Source organism: Erinaceus europaeus, chromosome 12 (genome assembly GCF_950295315.1).
Source record: "Erinaceus europaeus chromosome 12, mEriEur2.1, whole genome shotgun sequence".
In the NCBI taxonomy this organism is placed as follows: domain Eukaryota; kingdom Metazoa; phylum Chordata; class Mammalia; order Eulipotyphla; family Erinaceidae; genus Erinaceus; species Erinaceus europaeus.
Genome location: NC_080173.1, coordinates 48,685,597 through 48,700,059, shown reverse-complemented (window position 1 = coordinate 48,700,059; position 14,463 = coordinate 48,685,597). Strand labels below are relative to the sequence as shown.

Genomic DNA, 14,463 nt, shown 5'->3' with positions numbered 1-14,463 from the left:
CAGTATCAAGCAGGTAAGTACAAATCTACCTAGGATAATTCTCTAACTCCTGCTAGACCCACAGAACATAACAACCTATAATATCACTGATTTTTGGTCTTGACTTAGAAGAAAAGCTTATTAATTAATTAACCAACTAATTAATTAATTCTTTAGGGAAAGATATAGAGAAAGGAGCTTTAAACTTTCTCTTTTTTTCTAGAAATAGTATGAGGAAATATATAGCTTCATATATGTTTTTTTCCAGGTAACTCTTGGAAAAGTATGCCTACTTTGATTGTTATGTTGTGATCTCTCTCTCTCTCTCTCTCTCTCTCTCTCTGATGTAAAAGACACAGAGAGAAAAGAAGATAAATAAAGAGAAGGAGAAAATATAAGGATGAGAATAGGTAAGTGAGGGGACCTTGAAAAACAATTTAAGTAACACTGTGACTGGTGACATCCTTGTTGGGATGTTTAGAAACACTGACGTGTCACATATATTCTTATGTGACCATAACTGGAGCCTATAACTTAAAAGGATCATCTAACAAAACCTTTTAAATATAATGCTCTATCCCCTGAAACAACAATTTAATTAGTACACATCTCTCAATGTTGCCAAATGAGGTTCTTTCCAATTGAACTGGGTGCGTGGGTTAGTCACAAGAAGCTTTTGAATTATGCATGAACACAGTGACCAGATCTTTCCATTCAGACAAATAGCTAGAGGATTCATTTCCTTTAAAAGACATTTGATAACAGTGTTGAAACAATGCATCATAGGCTTGCTTGCACAGATACTTACCTATGTACCATGTCATGGGTGCTGGGTGGTTAACCTAGAAAATCTTCCTGGATTGGACGGTCCTCTTCCCTTCTCTTCCAGAACTCTTTCTTTTCTCCTGAGTTTTGTCTCCCCCTTCTCATTTAGAGAGAATGTTTGTTTTTAAATGTTTCATTATCATTTTTTTAAAATTTTAGATACAAGTGGATGAAATGAGAATAAATCTATTCAGGCAGTGAGTAAGATACTTTCCTCTATTGCTTAAGAATTAGCAACAGAAAGAATGGAAAGGGAAACTCAAAGCAAGATCTGATTGAGTTTGGAGTAGGGCATCAAAGTAAAAATCTCTGGGTGGAGGGTGAGAGTAGATGTTCAGCTTCACTGATGGGGCTAGGATTGGAACACAGTCCTTTGATGGTGGGAATGGTGTTGTACACTTCTATTAACTTGTAGTCTTATGAATTAAAAAAAGAATTAGCAATTATGATAATTAATAATATTAAAAATACATGGTTATTACGTTTTAAAGAATGTGAATATTTTGTTTAAAATATACAGCTGTTTTTAAAGACATAACATTGGGAGGACTTGGAGTATGTTATATGTGGTGTTCATTTCTTTCTTTTTTTTTTTTTTTTTCCTCCTCCAGGGTTATTGCTGGGCTCGGTGCATGCACCATGAATCCACCGTTCCTGGAGGCCATTTATCCCCCCTTTTGTTGCCCTAGTTGTTGCAGCCTCGTTGCAGTTATTATTGCCATTGTTGACGTTGCTTTTTTGTTGTTGGATAGGACAGAGAGAAATGGAGAGAGGAGGGGAAGACAGAGAGAGAGGGGAGAGAAAGATAGACACCTGCAGACCTGCTTCACCGCCCGTGAAGCGACTCCCCTGTAGGTGGGGAGCCGGGGGCTGGAACCGGGATCCTTACGCCGGTCCCTGAGCTTTGCACCACGTGCGCTTAACCCACTGCGCCACCGCCCGACTCCCTTTCTTTCTTTCTTTCTTTTTTTTTTTTTATAGATGCGGAAGACGACGCAATGAGGTGACATTTATTTTGCTTATCACAATATCCTTTCAATCCATCCATGTTGTTGCCTATGCCAGGCTGTTCTCTCTCTCCCCCTCTCTCTAACAGTGAACAGTAACAAAATCTCACATCCTCTTTATCCACTCATCTGTAAATGAACATTTAGGTTGTTTCCAAATCTTTTTATTGCAAAGTATTCTATGGTGAAAAGAATGAACATGAACTTTTTCTAACTAGTGTTTTTATAAGTACTTTGACTAAATACCCAGGGAGTGGTATGCTTGGATCATGAGATATTCTTACTTCTAATTATCGAAGGAATCTCTGTACTGTTTTTCATAAAACATTTCTACCAGCAATGTCTAAGAGATTCTTTTCTCCCCACCCTCATGCACATTTCTTGTCTATTTTGACAATAAGTATTTTGGAATAAGTATAAAGTATAAACCCACTGTGGTTCTGATTTGTATTCCCCTAATAGATGATAAACATTTTTCTATTGTATTTAGGTATCTGTAATGTCTTCTTTGGGGAACTGTCAGATTGGCTCATTTTTAATTACTTTTTTGTTATTGAGTTTTAGAAATATATTTTGTCTATATTTCACCTTATCTGGACACACTTTGTAAATAATCTTTCCATACAGAAGGTTGCCATTTCGTTTTAACGATGGGCTCTTTACTCGGTGTATAAACCTCTTTATTTGCTTTAGTCCTTTTAGCCCACTTTTGCTTTTGTCAGAGACATGTCCACAAAGACATCACTAAGGTCATTGTTGAAAACCTTCTTACTGGGGCCAACAGATAAGCTCACCTAGTAGAGTGCATACTTTACCTCTTGCAAGGACCTGGGCTTGAGCCCACATCACCATATTGGTGCACCATGCATGACAGATGCTATGGTGTCTTTCCTTCTCTCACTGTTTCTTGCTCTCCTAAGTAAATAAAAAAGAATCTGTTGGGGGTAGTGGAATCATGTGAGGGTATTAAACAAACAAACAAACAAACAAAAATGGAAAAGGAAAGCTTGTCACTTGTGTTTTCGTCTGTGTGTCTCATGGTTTCAGGTATTTTTTTTTCTTTATTGGGGGATTAATGTTTTACATTTGACAGTGAATATAATAGTTTGTACGTGCACAACATATCTTAATTTTCCACATAACAAACTCTGGGTTTCAGGTCTTATATTCAACCATGTAGTCCATTTTAAATTAATTGCTTATGAAGATAGGGACTACAGATGGGTTAAGTGAGACTCATAAAGGCCCATTAATCAGCCTGAGGTCTCACAGAGAAGCTGAAGTGAAATCTGGTTGCAGGCTCCACATAGCAATGGCTGTGTGTGTGTGTGTGTGTGTGTGTGTTGTGTGAATTTTATACTTACATTTCATGGAACACCCCCACTCCTCCTTTACTACCCCAACTCTGCCCTCTGCTACATCTTAAAGTTAAAAATTTTAACTCCCCTCTGTGACTATATAGAATACTTATTTAGCTGTCTGATCAAAATCTGACTCATGAAAAAAATTTGACCACATGTACAAGGTCCAGCAGTTGGTTTTACATTTCCTTGTATACCCTCCCCATTTGTTACACAGTTTACAAATTATCTTTACTATAGAATGCACGAGGGATAGTTTGCTCTGAATGAAAGGAAGAGGTCCTACCTCTGATATGAATTGAGAATGGCTGATTAGGCCCCAGAATGACCTAAATTCAATGAGATTCCCAAGTCAGGAATATTGTTGAAATCAAACCTCAGAATGAACTGAGCAACTCTAACTTGGTTTTCAGTTGGGGAAAAGGAATCTCCTTCTGTGAAGCACTTGACAGCTTAAAAGTCTCTTTTTTCATTATTATCCCACTTAACACTTTCAGCTGTTGTTAGGCAGGGTCTATGCTGATATGTCCCTTTTACTCAAGGTCACACAGACGGACCCACAGAATGGATTGAGACTGTCCCAGGGATTTATTTATTGATTGATTTTATTATTACTAGGGATATCTCTGGGGCTAGGTGCTGGCACTATGAATCCACTACTCCTGGTGACCATTTTTCCCCTTCCTTCCTTCCTTCCTTCCTTCCTTCCTTCCTTCCTTCCTTCCTTCCTTCCTTCCTCCCTGTCTGTCTTCCTTCCTTCCTTCCTTCCTCCCTGTCTGTCTTCCTTCCTTCCTTCCTTCCTTCCTTCCTTCCTTCCTTCCTTCCTTCCTTCCTCCCTCCCTCCCTCCCTCCCTCCCTGCCTTCCATTTTATTTGCTAAATAGAAATTGAGAGGTGATAAGAGGGGGAGGGTAGAGAGGGAGAAAGATAGACACTTGCTGACCTGCTTCACTGCTCATGAAGCTTCCCCCTGCAGGTGGTAGGTGGGGGGATTAGGGGCTTAAACCTGGTTCTTGTGTATGATAAGATCATGAGCTCAACTGGGTGTGGCACCACTCATTGCCATCCCAGGGTTTCTAAAGTCTAAATCCTGTGTTTTAGTCTAAGAATATATATATATGTATATATATATATATATATATATATGAAATAAAATGCAGCTAAGTGTTGATTTGGGTGGGAGCAACCTGAGCATTTGGAGAGGAAATTATTGATAGAAAAGAGATCAGGCTGCAGCTCTACATTCTACTTGTTATATGTAAGTTACAACTTATATGGAGGAAGTGGATGGTTGAAGTGTGAGTTAAACAATCCTTATGTCTTTGATGTGGACACTAGTTATCCTGCTAGCTGATGCATACTTAAAGAATTCACTAAGAACTAAGAATTTACTAAGAACTGTGGGCTTGGTCAAAGAAAGTATTGTTCTAGCTTCTCTCCCCTGCACCCTGAAAGCTAAACACTATTGAAGTCTCAAATCATGACTGCATTAAGTACATTCATGAAGAAAGAATGTTAACATGTGATCATAATGATACAGTGAGGGCTAGGACTGTACCTAAAAGCACAGCTTATATAAAATTAACATTGATATAGTGCTTTGTAGCCCACAAAACATTACATTGACAATTTCATTTGATTGTCATAACAACACGTGAAATAGGTAAGATCCTCACTCACTTAACAAATGAGGAAATTAAATTTGATGAAAGCTAAATGTCTTGCCCAGAGTCATGCTAAGGAAGTGGCACGTTTAAGACTTTAGGACTTTTGACTCTTCATTGTGTCTCATTTACTAAAACCTGAAAATTTCCAGTGATTTTGTTTTATAGGGAATGACATCAACACTTTGTGATATTACCTACTGTAAGAAGCTACTAAATGGTTGATCTCCTCACATTGTGGTGGTGTCATGCTTGCAAGCAGCAAGCATTCATGATTATTTTTTTCAATAAAGATTTTGGCTATTAAGTTCATTTTTCACTGATGGATAGCCAGAAGCAAGATTCTAAATTATTCTGTCATTGGCAGCCATCACAGGAAGATGTAGAGAAGCAGGGTTGTGTCTTGAGAGTCCCAGCTGTGTGTCTACTGTCAACTATAACCAACTCCCATTCCCTAAAGAACAGAAAGAGAAATATCAGGCACTTGATGAAGGGATGCATGCTCTTTCTTCAAAACCTCTGAACTCATTCCCTACAACTAGTCCTGATTCTCTTTCAAAATATCTGAAGAGCCTAAAGGCTCACCACAAAGTCTCAGAAGACATGGGAATCTTCAAAAGGAAGGTCTAAGGAGACAGCATAATGGCTATGTAAAAAGACGTTGATTCCCAAAGGTCCCCAGTTCCAGGTTCAATTTCCAGCACCACAATAAGCCAGAGCTGATCATTGCTCTGGCCTTTCTACTTTTTTCTCTTTGTATGCTTTCTCATTAAGAAAAAAAATATACAATACGTAAAAGAGATATCCTGGGAGATATGAATATGAATAAGCTAATCACAACAGAATTCAACAGGATGTAAAAAAAAAAAAACAAGCTATGAAAGATTTTCCCCTCAATTTTGTTTTGTTCCAAGATTGGCTTCTTTCTGTACCCAAGGCAGGAGTTCAGTAGGAAGGTTGTAGCTTCTCACCTTTACATGTCATAGCCAAAAACAACCCTAGAACTTGTCTGACTGGCTTTGATGAGGAACGTAAGTAAACAAGACCTGAATAAACAAAAATGAAACCTGCCCATCTATCACATGGGCAGTCAGGTAATGTAGGTCACCTTTCCGGGCACTAAACATTCAGGACCTGTCCCTCAGATAAACATGAAATATGCTTTCAGAGAAATAACACTTGTTATCAGGTTGACAACAATGACTTCAGAGAAGAATAAGAAGTATTCTATCTAGTAAGGGAGACCCACTGTAGTAGTAAGAATACTAAGTACCTTAAGGCACTGGGGAGTTCTTAAACCTTTCTGGCAGGAGCAAGTATCTCTTTCATGCATGAGGGTCATTTTCATCACCTTGGGATGTTAGACTTTGGCAGATCTGATGATGAAGCAAGGCTGCACATGCTCATGAGAAGAGATGACTTTCCCATCCTCAATCTCCTCAGTGATGGTGCAGATTTTAACCAGTAACTGGGACAGAGCTTCACAAGCACAGGGCTCATGCAGGCCCAGAGAGGCTGATGATGGTCTGCAAATGGGATCTGTGCATTCCATGACTCTGGCCTTCCTAGATGTACACGCGGAAGACTCACATTTGGTGGAACACTTGTTAAAGGGTAGTCTAGGAAGGAAACAGAATTTCATCTTTGAGTGAGGGAAGGCTATGGTAGCTATGGAGAAAGATCGCAGTTAACCTAGATGGCAGTTAATCTTTTTTCTTTTTCTTTTTGGTGACCAGGGATTCATCATAATGGTCAGATTTATTTTTCCAAATAGAAAGAGAGAGAGAAAGAGAGGGGGGGGGGAGAGAGAAAGTCACCATAGCACCAAATTTTGGCCTTGAACCTGACAAAGCAGGTACACTATCTAGATGAGCCATCATGCCTGTTCTTTGGTAGTTAGCTTTTCAACAGGTGACACCAAATGCTTATTCATTTCATTCTAAACTGTTTTTTAGTAGAAAAAAAATCAAATCAGATTAGAATGATGGGAATGCAATATTCAAGTTTAGAAATGTTAGCTTATGCATATTTGCTTCTTTAAGCAGCATACTCTCAATTTTATACTTTCTAAAATTATGAAAATGTTACTTTCCTTTTTATAAACAAAAAATAAAAATAAAAAAACAAAAAAAAGAAAATGTTACTATACTGTATGTTTTCTTCTTTGATTCACTTTTATCACTCACCCACATGTTTTGAAAAACTAAGCCACTTGGATACGTTTATCCATGTTTGTTAGACTTTGCATGATAATAATAAAAAATTAATGTCTATTCACAAAAAATTGTTAGATTATGTAAATTGACCTTACAGTTATCCATCAAGAATCATTTATCAGTTGGCAACCTTAGGTAAGAGATACAATTTTCCTGATGCTTTCTTTTCTTCCTTCCTTCCTTTCTTTCTTTCTTTCTTTCTTTCTTTCTTTCTTTCTTTCTTTCTTTCTTTCTAAATCCTCAATGGAATATAATAGGAACTAAGCTTACAGGCTCCACTATGAGAGGGATAAGTAAGCTCAGGGGCTTGTTTTAGTTTGAAGAAAGCAAATTAACCAGATACTTTTCTCATCAGAAATTTACAATACTGCTGATGGCTCCAAAATCCAAGAAAAAAGACTCAGAGGTACCATCTGGGTGTCTACATGGGAAAGATTCTTAGAGAATTGCTAGATACAGTTCCCAGTAAGAACTTTTGAGACTCATTATCTTAATTTGATGTTACAAGACACTTTGGTATATTGTAGATTCTCAAAGTGATAGCATTGTGATAGTTAATAGAATATAAACAGGGCTCACAGATCATTTGGGAAGAGTAGGGTCTACTTAGTAATTGTGACAGCCTTTGAGTATCAGTTGGGACTGAGTTGCTTCAAAGATGTTATACTCTACATCGGCTTCCTATGAGCTTTTTTTCTCTTATTATTAAAATAAATTACAACTATACAAAAAGATGCTGAAACTCACAGAATTACTAGCTGTTGTTGGTATCAAGGACAAGTGACTTGGCAATTTTAAGAATTTCAGCCTACCTGCCAGGTGGTGGAACTAAGATACTTACTCATCATCATGAGTAAATATCACTAGTGATGGAGCCTTACTGCAGGTGTCTCTAATCTATCTATCTATCTATATCTATCTGTCTATCTATCTATCTATCTATCTATCTATCTATCTATCTATCTATGTCTCAGATTCTGTATCCAAAAAATTAAAAAGACCACAGGGCTTGGTGTAGTTGTACAAACATCAAGCCCAGGAAGAACTCCAGTGATAAAACAAAACAAAACACAATCAATCAAACAAAACAAAACACAAACAAAACAAACAAATAACAAAATAAACAAACATTTAGCCTGAGCAGTATATTCCTATGAAGAGAACAGAACTGTTTATTTCATTCTCATAAAAGTCAATGTTCATATCAGTGGGAGAAAATCTATATGTACCAACAATGTTCACTTTTGGGAAATTCATAGTGACATTTTAAAATACTGCAAAACTTACTGACTTAGAAAACATTAACCTTGTTGTAATGGTCAAAGCAATTCAGCTAACACCTCAAACTTGAACTAGACTACAGTTGTAAGACTTCAAAGAGAATAGCTGGAAAGAGTATAGTTATCATCCCATTCAAATTTCCCTCTAACTGGCTGGAGGAGTGAAGCACATGGAGCCCACTGCCAGTGGCAGCCCATATGTGCATGCATGTCTTTCTCACAGAAACTTTACATACTTGTAGCCGGAGCTCTCCAGAAGGCTGTTGTATGTGGCAATCTCACACTCCAACTTTGACTTGATGTCCAGCAGAATCTTATACTCTTGGTTCTGCCTTTCCAGAGCACATCGAATTTCTGCTAGCTGGGTCTCCAGGCTGTCAATCAGGCACTGAATCTGGGTCAGAAGCACTGTATAGTGTGCCTCTGTCTCTTCCAGATTGCGTTCCTGGGAATCTCTCTACCACGGAGGAGAAAAGGCAGGTTTATAGTAAAGAAGTCTCTAAATCCATGCCATTTGATATCTATTTCATTTTGAATAATATTTTTTCATGAAATGATAAATAATAGTGCAACTCCAAGCCTTGATACTGCCTAACCAAATAAATTCAAAACCAAAATTATGAACTATATGAGTTTGCTTCCATTTACCCATTTTGTTTTTGTCTCCACTTAAGTATTTTTTTCATTCTCAATCAACTGACAATTTCCTACCCCATTTTCTACTCATGAGATAAAAATATATTCCAACTTATTTTTATACTCAGATATTAAAAACGTGTTATCTTAGCATCTCATTCTAAGCATGTTGTTAATTTACGAAAGAAGTGAACAATCTTTAGTCATCTATCATTTCCTTGATATGTAAGGTAGGATTACCTTAAATGATTGTTAAAGTTATTTTCTACTCTATCATTCTACATATTTATGGATAATGAAGTTTTGGGTTTTTATATCTTATTGTTTACCTGATGAATCCCACATTTTATACATGAGAAAATTGAGATTCAAGAGGTTAAATAAATTGCCCATGGTTACATGACTAGCAGGTGACAAATCAGCTTGGGGTAAGGTCTTTTTAATTCCTTATAAGCCAGAGCACTTGCATAGCTTCTTACTTCATGGAGGAATTACAGGAAGATGGGAGAGATTCCATATTTGGAACTTGAATTTTGGCTTAAGCTTTTATTTCTTTGTGGCAAGTCAAGTCAAGTCTACTCAAGTCTCAGAATCTCAGTGTCTCCATCTATGCAATAAGTGAGATGAGACTTATTTTGGATTTGGCTTGAAAAAAATAACCTTCCTCATAAAACTATTTCTATAAATCTATGACATGATAGTTGTAAAAATTCTCTGCATGTAATAAAATTCTCTTTGCTTTTCCCAAAGGGAAATCCATGAGTCATTATTGCCAAGAGATGTTCTTACAAAAGGATCCACAGTTGAATAAATTTTAGAATTCTGGATACCAGATAGTCCCTTTTTCAAGATTCATGGTTTGCAAAACGTTTCTAAAAGCCCAAAGGAAGGAAACTGTTTGATTTATACTTGATGCAGAATTTGCCAGAATTACTACTAGGCTATGAAGTCTTTTTTTTTTTTTTTCTTTTGTTGACAGACCTTTGAACAGAGAGAAACCATTTTTTCTGAGAAACAGACACAATTTGGGAAGCATTGCAACCTACAGGTGTCAGGGGCTATTGCCATCACTGCTATGCTAGGTGTGGTCAGTTGCCAGGTACCTTTTGATGCTGAGCCTGTAGTTCAATCTCCAGAGCATTCTTTGTGCATCTTAGTTCAATGATCTCCTTTTGGCAGCACTGCTGCTGCTGCGAGTTGGTTACCACCTGCTGCTTCAGCTCCTCCATCTGAAACACAGTCAAGGACCAGGGATATTATAAAGGAAGATTTGGCCTTGATTCTAAGATACCTGGAAATGAAACATCAGCTGACTAAGTTGGACTTTTCTATACTTCCTACCTGTGTGTTGAACCACTGTTCCACATCTTTGAGATTTGTCTCCATGACAGACTCATACTGGCATCTCATTTCTTGTAGAATCTGGTTCAGGTCCACAGAAGGGGCAGCAGTCACTTCAATGTTAAGTCTGTGCCCAAGCTGGTTCTGTAAGGAGATGATTTCCTATGGTATGAAAACAAAAACAAAAACTTTAACTTGGTGACCAGAAGATTAACTTGTGTTCTTGTTTTAGTCTAAAGAGCAATATTTTAATTGCAGTTGAAGTAAAATCAATAATAAAAGAATGCAAGAGTTATGGATGCTATAAAGTGACAATGTTTTCCAGATATGACTAATGTGTTCAAATATGTACAAAACTAAAAGGAATTGACTAGCAAGCTCAGAGTTTAAAGGACTTTAAGTCACTTCTAGGGCTGGTAATGAGGCTGCATAGAAATAAACTTTATTATGGGAGATGACAGTCTCGATGAGGCCAACATGGGCTTGTGACAATGCTGAATCATAGCAGTAGTGGCAAAAGTATGTAGGGATATTTACAAGAAATGATGGGAAACCTGAGAAGACAGGAAAAGTGGGAGGTTGGAGGGGACAACAAAGGTTTTAGACATTGTACTAGAGCCAGCGGAGCTGGAAAACATTGAACTGGTGGAGTAGCTGCAAACACTGACAAGGTATAAAGACAGTAGTGCTTCATGGGACATCCTTTGTAAAGTTCAACTTAAAGGCATTGATGTTACATGTAGTGGCTTAACCTGTAGCATCTCTCTTTGTTTTTATCTGACCTTTTCATGGTTGTTTTTGAGAAAAAGGAGCTCCTCTTTCAGAGACTGGGCCTGTGCCTCCAGATCAGCCTTGCCCAGGCTCAGAGCATTCAGGGTCTGCTTTAGGCTGTTGGCGTCTGCTTCTCCTAGCTGGCGCAGGGACACCTCAGCTTCACACCTTTAAAAATATGATATTAAAAAATACACTAAGAGGGAGATAATGTGCATCAAATCAAGAACCTTTGCTTTTTTCCTTTGCATATTTTATTTACTGAATTCCAGCTGTAGGTTTTATTCTCCAGAGGTAAAACTTTGGAAAACATCACCATTCAATTACTATTCCTAAATTAGTTGCCTGAATTATATTAGAGTGTCTTGTTTGTGATGAAGGAATTTATCTTTCTTCCTCTGTCTCTAGAAGCAAAGCAGAGTAAATGGAATAAATACTGAATAGATGAGAGGGAACTGAAGACCCAGTGTCCTATTGTGGAGGAAGAGGACATGTTAATGGAAGCTGTGATGTGCTGACACCTATGAAAATGTGACAACAGTCCTGTAAGTCAACATATCTTCAACAAAGTGATCTTTAAAATAACAAAACAAAACAAAACACTGAGTATAAATAAGAAAGCCTAGGTCAAATTTCTGACTCCGTTTTATACTAGTTGCATGTTTTTGGATAGGTAACTGAAACCCATTAAACCACTGCTACCACATCGTAAGTAGTAACAATATACTAGCCCTACCTTAATAAATTATTATTGTACAGGTGACCAGATGGATTCTATGCTAGAAACTGCATGTAATATATCTATGTGAGTGATAACTAATCTTAATCATTTATTAAATATGTAGGTCTTTCCTGCAGTTCTGCTGATATAACATAGGGCAGAAAATTTAGTAGGTTTGGAGATCTATTATAGAAAGTATTTGATGTTGGAAGCAGGGTGAATTCTGTCATGAATGACAGTGTTGGTGGGCTTACTTGGCTCTCAAGTCATCAGCAGTCAGTTTGGTGTTGTCAATTTGTGAGACCAGTCTGGAATTTTCAGCCTTGGTACACAAGATCTAGAATTAAGAAATTGTATACACAAATGAGACAAACACCAATATTTCCTTCTTTTTTTCTTTTCATTTTATTATTGTAATTGGGGCTTTATGATCCTGGGTTGACTTTTTCAGATAGAAAGAGAGACAGAGGGAATGACATTATAATACCCAAGCTTCCTGAAGTGCAGTGGGGCCTGGGCTTGAACCAGGGTGTCAAACATAACAAAACAGATCCATCATTTACTGACCCAAGACTTCTATCTTTAAAAACCAAGGGACTAAACAAACAAACAAATAAACAAAAAAAAACCCAAAACAAACCAAAAAAAACAACCAAACAAACAAAATAACCCAAGGGACTCATGTATGTTTCCGTTAACAAGGGAAGGCTAGTTAAGCTTTTCATAGCTATGCTTAGGAAGTGTGGGGACCTTTACAAAGTCAGTTTTTATTGCTATTCTAAAAGATCTGTAAAAATTAAGAAAAACTTTTGTTTATGCTTTACTATTAAAATATATGATTATCTTAAATTTGCAGTAACATACCATGATCCTCTATAATGTAAACTAAATGAGAATGAGACTATTTAGTTTATGAATATTTTTTCAAAAGTCCAGAATAATATCTGGTGCATTGCTGTTAGTGCTCAGTAAACATTTGTTGAACAATTGAAACTAAATAAATCTGGACAGAGATAATAAATTCTGAATAGCAAACAGGTTTGGCACAGGGTGAAAATATTTAAGTAATTTGGATATGGTGAAACAAATGTAAAAGGGAAAACAATAGTGGTTGTAAAATAGAAATTAAACTATTTAGGAATTTGTTAAAACAAAGTCCACTTTTCTCAGAACCCTGTTTTCTTAAAGGAATGGTGCAATAGTTTGCATATTTAGGCTGTGGCAGGTAAAAGATTGTTAACATGTTTAGTTCTGAGCTATCTGCTTGTGTTGGCAGAATGCATTTCTAGAGAATGAATAAAAGTAAAACTGAATACCACCTCAAAATTATAATCTCACTCATAAGATAGTTTTTTGGAATATTTTTCAGCATAAGAAGAATTAAAATGCTAATACTCAGCAAGTAACTATTGCTTAGAAAGTGCCAGTTCTTCTTAACTTGATTTATTTATAGGTTTTTAAGAATCTTACCTTTTGCTGGAGCTCTTCAATGGTAGCATAGTAGGACAAATAATTAGGACAGATGAAAGGAACCTCTTTTTTACACTCCTCTTGGATTTTACACTCCAGTTGGGCGTTCTCTTGTTCCAGCATTCGCACCTTGTCTAGGTAGGTAGCAAGGCGGTTGTTCAAGATTTGCATGCTCTCTTTCTCATGACTGTTGATGCCTTCACCACACCAGGTGCTATCATCCAGAGAGGGGCAGATATTTCTTATGAAGCAGACGGGTGTGAACAAGAAACAAGGGGCAGCTTGACAGGCTCGTGTCCGGGGAGTTTTCAGAACATGTCTACTTGACTGGCAGCTGTTGACTTCATGGCCACCTTGCTGGCAGCTGGTGTTGGAAGAGACTGTCCTAAACTTTGTAATCCCAGAACAGCTCTGGCATGGCGTTGAAGAATCAGTTGTTGTGCAACCATTGGTATCCATTGTGTATGTCCAGCTCTGGTTTATCTCAGTCTGTGGCCCCCTGGGATCTGATGGAAACCTCAAGCTACCCCAGCGACTAAGTCTGTATTGTAAGCCTCTTGGCATTTTCCTCTTTGAAGTATTTATATAGCCTTTCCTCTAGGTGGTGTCATAGCAGACAGGATGTTTTCCTTTCTAATGTTTATATTAAATCCCAGAAGAACATCTCATTACTCTGCTTTTTATTGGCCTGAGAAAAGCATTAAAATAGCTCATAAAGATGTGCATTTAGGCTTTTACTGACTTACTAACCATCACAACTACTACTTGTCATTGGATCCAGAGCATCATACTACACCTTCAAAAGGAACTGTCATCACAGTTCTAACAGCATCCTTTGTTAAGCAGGTGTGAGTATATTAAAGTTATTAGGGCTTCCTTGACCTCTCCATTTGGCATTGAGACTGAACAGGGAAGAGTCCACACTTTTTTCCCTTTGTTCTTTAGAAAAGGAAAACTATTAGTATTAATAATTTTTAATGAACTTGGAAACCAAGTTATTTAAAAAAAATTTTTATTATGGTTTCCTTGTCTAGTCCAACCAATTCTTCTGCTTCCATTGTTAGACTTTTATAAGCATGAACTGAAGTGTCAGTCTACAACAGGTCTTCTTTTCAAGTAATGCTAGTTTTCTGTCTAGCTTTCCAAGTAGAGTTTGCCTACCAACAAGACTATTCTTGGAAAGAGGCTGATTC

General features: G+C 37.3%; 1 protein-coding gene across 5 annotated transcripts in view; it reads right to left on the bottom strand.

Annotated features, from left to right (window-relative positions):
- Positions 1–13,855, bottom strand: part of KRT39 (keratin 39) — a 62,509-nt gene extending 48,654 nt beyond the window's left edge. Inside the window, exons 1-8 of one of the 5 annotated variants that reach the window (XR_009553044.1) lie at positions 13,271–13,854; positions 12,055–12,137; positions 11,091–11,247; positions 10,309–10,470; positions 10,071–10,196; positions 8,568–8,788; positions 6,109–6,454; positions 1,960–2,726 (exon numbers count right to left, since the gene is read on the bottom strand). Coding sequence is in view for 3 of the 5 variants with exons in the window: in XM_060203524.1 (XP_060059507.1) it covers positions 6,196–6,454; positions 8,568–8,788; positions 10,071–10,196; positions 10,309–10,470; positions 11,091–11,247; positions 12,055–12,137; positions 13,271–13,834 (1,572 nt within the window). In the remaining 2 variants the exon portion in view is untranslated. Of the gene's footprint in view, positions 1–1,959; positions 2,727–4,402; positions 5,290–6,108; positions 6,455–8,567; positions 8,789–10,070; positions 10,197–10,308; positions 10,471–11,090; positions 11,248–12,054; positions 12,138–13,270 lie in introns of those variants that run through there. The other 4 variants (XM_060203523.1, XR_009553043.1, XM_007531055.2 and 1 more) reach the window with 4 other exon arrangements.
- Between the last annotated feature and the right edge of the window lie 608 nt (positions 13,856–14,463).